The sequence below is a fragment of the Athene noctua genome, chromosome 5 (assembly GCF_965140245.1).
Source record: "Athene noctua chromosome 5, bAthNoc1.hap1.1, whole genome shotgun sequence".
NCBI lineage: Eukaryota > Metazoa > Chordata > Aves > Strigiformes > Strigidae > Athene > Athene noctua.
The window spans coordinates 29594048-29601242 of record NC_134041.1 but is presented as its reverse complement, the minus strand read 5'-3'; the positions used below and the strand labels follow the sequence as shown (position 1 = coordinate 29601242).

General features: G+C 50.2%; 1 protein-coding gene across 1 annotated transcript; it reads left to right on the top strand.

Annotated features, from left to right (window-relative positions):
- Nucleotides 1-474: 474 nt before the first annotated feature.
- On the top strand, nt 475-6292 carry LOC141961391 (flavin-containing monooxygenase 1-like). The gene is made up of 8 exons (XM_074908255.1): nt 475-600; nt 807-995; nt 1080-1242; nt 1955-2097; nt 2428-2627; nt 3153-3508; nt 4508-4580; nt 5759-6292. Exons 1-8 carry the CDS (start codon nt 475-477, stop codon nt 6099-6101), a joined length of 1593 nt encoding a protein of 530 aa, XP_074764356.1. The 3' UTR covers nt 6102-6292.
- Nucleotides 6293-7195: the final 903 nt, after the last annotated feature.

Below are 7195 nucleotides of genomic sequence, written 5' to 3'. Positions count from 1 at the left end.
TGAATAGCCCCAGTGCTATTTTTTTGTTTTCTTTTCTGAGAAGGGCAGGGACAGATCTCCAAAGATAAAATACAAATATTTGCAAGACTGATAAGGAGGAATAGTTTAAACACAGCTTGTAAATAAAAACTGGCAGCGAGTTGTGGCTTAACTACATACTTTCAAAGCAAGTTTCCAGGGCAACTGCAGGGTTTTGGAGACAGCCTGACAAGCATACTGTAAAAGTGAATGGATTTATTAAAAAGAAAAAATTAAAAATAGAGAAAATTAAGATTTAAAGACATTTAATCTAACTTGTAAATGAAGATCCCAGAATACTGAGAAAAGGAATGAAAGGTTTGGGGGTGGCATATAGAGAAATCCCCTATAGAGGGTATGCCAGCAGCTGATCCCTGAGAGGGTGGTGACTGTCTGGGGGGTTTCTCCCAGGTTAAGCCCCATTCGCAGCCCGGGTGCCCAGCGGAGACAGCAAGGATGAGAGTGGCAGTGGTGGGTGCAGGTGTCAGTGGGCTGACGGCCACCAAGTGCTGCCTGGATGAAGGGCTGGAGCCCACCTGTTTCGAGCAGAGCCAGGACATCGGGGGGCTCTGGCGCTACACGGTGAGCTGGCGGTGCCCATCCTCCCTTTCCGTGGCTTTGCAGGCTGGGGAGCAGGTTGAGCCAGGCTCCAGCGGGTGGGGAAGGTGCGAGAGCTTGCTGGATGCTGACCTCTCCCAGCTGTGCTCCCTGAGACCAGGGGAAGGGGAGCGGGAGGACAGTCCGCACCCCAGGGCGCAGGACTGATGCACCCTGGGGTGCCATGCCAGGAGCACATCGAGGCTGGTCGGCCAAGCCTCTACCCGTCAGTCATCAGCAACACCTCGAAGGAGATGTCAGCATTCTCTGACTTTCCCTACCCTGAGGACTTCCCGGTGTTCCTGCCCAATGCCCAGTTCCTGAACTACCTCCAGCACTATGCCGAGCGCTTCAGCCTCCGGAAGCACATCAAGTTTGGGGTGAGTGGTGGGTGCCCTGGCACTGACCCGCTCCCCACCCATGCCAGGCACCAGCAGTGACTCTACTTTGCTTCAACGTTTCAGACCACTGTTGTCAGCATCCGTAAACACCTTGACTTTGCCACCACGGGCCAGTGGGACGTAGTCACGGAGGTGGAGGGGAAGCAGACATTTCACGTCTTTGATGCTGTTATGGTTTGCAGTGGCAATTTCTCTGAGCCATACCTCCCCCTGCACTGTTTTCCCGGTATGGTACATGGCTGCTTGTGTTTACCTGCTTCCAGGGTCTGGGGGGAGAAGGATTAGTGGTTCCTCACGGAAAATACTTCTTTCCTTTTCTTGCTTCTGCTTTTCAAACCTCCTGGCATGAACTGCAATATGTCCTCATGCCTCAGAAGGCATTGGTCACTTCAGAGGAAACTTTCAAGGTGTGATGATTTAGCCTCAAAGAAACTGTCTGCACTGTATGTGAGATGGGACAAGATCCTCTCAGTAAAGTGCCATCATCTTTGACAGGGCTGTATTCATCACTACCGTGATGAATTTCTCCAGCTGCCAGCATAGAGAGAGTTGCCTTGTCATCAGCATTATCAAGTGCTTCTGAAGCCACTCATAGGACAGGAGAAGAGGTTTATTTGCTTTTCTGAAACTTTGTGTCCCCATCTCATAAAGGCTGAATCTCAAGACTGCACCAGCACACCTCTTTTATATAACTGTTGTCTAAGTACCACCCAGCACACGTGTCCCTGCTCACTGCTGCACAGGGATGAGTGAGATGCCATTTTGGAGAGGAAGCACCAATTCTGTGTGCGTGGGATGAAGGGCTGGACCTACCAGAGTCCCTGGTGGCCAGTGATTGCACTTCCTTGCTCTTGCCATCTTCATTGTTTCTATGCCAGTTCTCCCAACAAAACCCACGAATGCTCAAGTAATTAAAAGCTTTGTTCTTTTTCCCCAAGGCATTGAGAGGTTTCAAGGCCAGTACTTTCACAGCCGGCAGTACAAGCATCCTGACATGTTTCAGGGGAAGCGCGTCCTTGTGGTTGGCATGGGCAATTCAGGAGTGGACATTGCGGTGGAGGCCAGCCGTGTAGCTGCAAAGGTACCACCCCCCAGAGATGCGAGGAGGGTGATGATGGGGGCAATAGCTCGTTTGCCACCCTCACAGGGAGAGCAAGCTGGGTTTACCCTGCATGGTGTCCAAACAGTATTTATGAACCTGTATTTCTTGGTCAAAAACCTACCCTGAAAGCAAGCTAGTTGTCCTCTTCTCTCCTGTTTCACATCCATCTCCAGCTGCTGGGAGGTCTTAAGGATGCTGTTGCTGCTTTTTTATTGCATAGCTGTCTGTGCCATGCCCCTCTGGGCTTACTTTATAAAGACAAAGCAGCAAATTCATCACCTGAATCACTGATTTTCTGCTCTCTCCTAGGTGACTGTTAGCACCAGACGAGGTGCCTGGGTTTTCGGTCGTGTGTTTGACCATGGCTACCCATGGGACATGGTTTTCAACACTCGCCTTATGAGCCTGATAAGAAACAGTCTCCCCAGACCGCTTTCATGGTGGTTGATTAACTACAGAGTGAACCAGTGGTTCAATCACAAAAACTATGGCCTTGAACCAGAGCAAAGGTATTTCTTGGTGGCTCCCACCCCAGGTGGTGTCACAGGGCTTGTGCTGTGGGCAGGGAGATCTCCAGCAACCAACATCAACCAATGCAGCAACCAATGCCCAGACTGGAGTGATCCCCAGCAGGGAGTTTGTAGCCCAGCAGGAGAAGATAAGCTGTGGTGTGAGATGGAGCATACTGGCAAAGCCTGAGAAGGACCAGAGGAGTTTTCTTCATGAGGCTCTCTGGGAAAAGAGGAGGAGGGACGTTTAAAGCATGAATCAGCTCTGAAAAGAGATGGTTTAAAGGGTAACTGAGTGAATGGACGAAGAAGGCAGGAGATGTCCATGAGTCACTCAGGCTGTGGGACAGGGTGACATTGGTGCAAGGGTGAAACATGTCAGTGTTTGAAGAGTGGGAAGGCAGGGCTGTTAGCTCAGAGCAAGTGACACCAGATCTTAGGGCTGGAAAGCCCAGGGTGGGAGAAGGGGCATTGGCAAGGCTTGTTTGTGGTCTCTAACGCTCAGAACCCCTTGGCTCTCCACAGCTGCCTTGTGCGCGAGCCTGTGCTGAATGATGACCTGCCAAGCTACATCCTGACAGGGAGGATCACCATTAAGCCAGGCGTGAAGGAATTCAAGGACAACTCGGTTGTTTTCCACAACTGCCCCGAGGAGGAGCCCATTGATATTGTTGTCTTCTGCACAGGCTACAATGTCTCCTTCCCATTTCTAGAAGAAGCAATCATCAAGGTGGAAAACAAGCATGCATCCCTCTACAAATATGTGTTCCCAACCCATCTGCAGAGGCCCACCCTGGCTATCCTTGGGCTGATCAAGACATTAGGAGCCATGATGCCTGTGACAGAGGTGCAAGCACGCTGGGTGACCCGTGTCTTCAAAGGTAGGAGAGCTAACATGAGCTCTCCCACGTACCAAAACACAATTCAAACTGGACATGTCTTGTTCCCTCCATACACCAACTCCAGAGCTAAGAAGCTCTCTTCAAAGTGGATAAGGGAGCATTTCTAGGGCTCAGGCTTCCCAAGTTATTTCTTTTCAGCTGAGCTACAGCAACATGAGTGCATGCTTGGTCCAAGCTACATGTAAGTTCATGACATCTACCTTAAATCACTTTTTTTTCCCATTAAGCTGATGCTTTTAAGCTAATACTTTGGCCACTGCCTGCTGCAAGCCAAGAGCGTGCGCTCCATTCCTTACTGTGACTCAACTGATGTGCAGTCCTGCACCTGAGCCTGCAAACCATGGTCTAAACTAGGTTGTTCAAGACAGTATTTTCTCTCTAAAATACTTTAGAAGTCAGAGCATAGAGATGGATATGTAAACCTGGATACACAGATGAGAGTTAAGATACTGTGGTGGATCCATCCCTGCAGAATTCACTACTCTCTAAGAAACAGGATGGTTTGTCCACCATGACTACCAGAGGAGAGGAGTCCCATTTCCCCACAAGAGGAATTTTTTGTCATTATTGGGGTGAGGAAAGAAACCAACTATTTGGGGTTTTTTAATAAAAATAACAATAATAACCTCCCACGGGGCTGGTGTGGAGGGCTGCATTAAGGCTCCTCCACAGAGCCAGGGGAAGCTCTGGGGTTTCTCTTTGGGATGATCCTCTCTGGGGCTTGCATGACCCATCTCACCCCACATCATCTGCTTGTGCCCTGATGGCACAAATCTGTAAGAGCAGGAAAAACTGCAGGTGAATTTGTACCACCATAGAGGTCTGGTCTCTGGCAGAATTGCCCCTGCCGAGCTAAATCCAACAACTGCTGGACAATTCTGCTCTTCTGGGGAAGGGCTTCCCATGTTTTGCGTTGCTGAATGAGTTCCCAAGTCCTTCCAGGAGTTAAACTATGCAGGACGCTCTCTTCTTTTCTAGGCTTGTGTCGGTTGCCTCCTCAGTGTCTCATGGAGAAGGAAGTAAACGAGAAGAAGAAAAACCAAGTGCGAAGGTAAGCCAGTTCCCGGAGCCCCAAAGGTTTTTTGGTGGATTGAAAAGCCCCTGCAGTTTAGGGGACAGCAGCGCAGCTCACACTGCATCTGCTCCCTGGATGTATAGCAAAAGCAAGGGGGGGATGCCAAGATCCAGACACCTCCTTATTGGCTTTCACTGAGCCAATGTAACCTTTGATTTGATTCTAATATTTTGCCTGTTGATGTCAGGAATAAATCAATTCAGCATAGTTGAGACTAAAGCTTGCTTGGTAGTTGGGGAAGTGTGCCAGGGTCCCCAGAGACTGAGAAATAAAATGGCAGAGAAATTAGTGGTAATAAACGCAGAGCAATTCAGCAGGGGGAAAAAAAAAAAACAACCTGAAGTGTGCATGCAAATTGTCTCACCTTTCAGCATGGAGATCTGACTCACTGTGAATAGGTGTCTAAGCACACCAGCATGTGGTTCACAGGCAGGCAAAAGGTCAGATCAAAGGCTAAGAAATACTAGGAAATGAATGAGATAAAACCAGGAAACTTGTGGTCTATCAATCCATGGTTCACCTAGATTGCTATAGTAAAAAAGGCACAGAAGAGTGAAATACAGAATTGAACAGAACAATTGTTGTACAATATAAGGCTAAACACACGTGGCTTTTTTCAGCCCACCAAAGGTGACATATGAAGCTGTGAATTCTGCAAAGAAGGTGAACTGGGAGCAATTCCCCAAATCACCATGTATTTTTGCAATACTTGGTGAGAAAGAATGAGGGAAACTAAAGGGTGCCACCTTTCTTACGCTGCACACTTCTCTGCAGAGAGCAAAGGGAAACTAGTTTTTAAAAAAGCACACAAAACAAACAGAATTAGTTTGACAAAGTCTTTTTGAAAAGGTCTACCAAAGTGAAGAGAGGGAGTCCAGGCACAACTTATGGGTGACGAAGCTAAAGAGCAACTGATGCACGTGAGAAGGGTGTGTATCAGAGCTAGCATCACTTTACACGTGCTGTGTCTTGGGCAGGATTTGAGCCCGGACAGACCCTGGTTCCCACTGCACAGAAACCCAGAGCTTTCCTAAGAGGAATCCCATTGTGTTCGGATGCAATAACAATGTGGGTGCAGAGGATCTGGCCTCCAGTTCCTCTTGGGTGCACTGATGCCATTCCTTCTCCCACATCTTTTTCTTCAATTCATTAAGGTTCGGTCTGTCCTTTGATGAAGTCCTCAAAACTGAGTGGCTGGTCTACATGGATGAGCTGGCCTCCTTCATCGGTGCCAAGCCCAGTGTGCTGGGACTGCTCTGCAGAGACCCCCAGCTGGCCCTCACCATTTTCTTCGGCCCCTGTACCCCCTACCAGTACCGTCTGGAGGGCCCTGGGCGCTGGGAGGGGGCACGCCAGGCCATCCTCACGCAGTGGGACCGAACCCTGAGGCCCACGAGAACGCGAGTCCCCGCCAGCTCCTCCAGCCTCTGTCCTTCTCTCTTGACTGTGGTGGGGGTTCTCCTGCTCCTGGCTGCCCTGGTTTTTGGTTTCCAGTAGATTTTAGAGTCTGTTTAGGTTTTTTTCTTGTCCTTGGGGATGTTATCTCAGGTCAGACAGTTCCACAGGGTGTCATGGGACAGGAAGAAAGGGATTTCATCAGATTACAACCAATTTAAAACTTTAACCAGCAGCACTCTCTGCTCCTGCTCACTCTCAAGCACAGCTTTGCAGACCTGATCAGCGGGGGATGGCAGCCCTCCGCCCCCCCCCCCGCCCCCCAGCATTTATTACCTCTCCGCTGCTCTCCTGCCTGCTGCCATGAACAGAGCATGGCTGTGTGACATGGCCATGCCTGGACCACTCTGGCCAGGATGCAATGAGGAAAAGACTAGCAAAAATGGCTTTGGGTGTCACAGAGGGAGAGGAGAACAGGTGCCCAGCCCTACCCTAAATCACCTGGGAATTAGGGTCCTTAGTCCAGCAAGGGGTTATGTGAACTGGGTATGCAGGTCAGGCTGTCCTTTCTTCCAACCTTAAACCCTATGACCCAAAAATCCCAGTGCATCTTTCCAGCACAAGGGCCCTGACTGCGGTGGTTTTCAACTCTGAGACCAGGGCTGGTATCCTGCAGGGCTGAGCACTCCCAACACTGCTTCCCTGCACTCCCCACCCCCTGGGATTTTTTTGTGTGCATGGAGAGACTTTCATTCAATAAAACCTCATTGGCTGTGGCAAGAGTGTGCTGCAGGCTGCTGCCTTGTTGTCTCCCTGTGTGCATAGTAAGAGCTGGGGGGTCCTGTGCCTGGACTGGGGCCACGCGAGGAGGTGCTGTGGGCAACCCACAAGCCTGGGGCTGCAAGGGCTTTCATCACTCACCAAAAATGAGGCTGCACTGTGCACCATGTCCCCCACCCATGACACCTGCTGGCATGTGGGCAAAGGGAGTGTGCTTCACTGACTTTCCAGGGATGCCGAGTGAGCGCCTACCCAGTACAGGCAGAACATGGAGGGACAGATCAGGACAACCCCAAGCTGCTGCCGGGACAGGGGCAGCGGCAAGCAGGAGTCCTTGCCAAGCACAGCTCCCTTGGGGTTATGGTCCAGATTTCCACCCTGCATCACCACGGGGAGGCTGAGAACTTTCTGCCAGC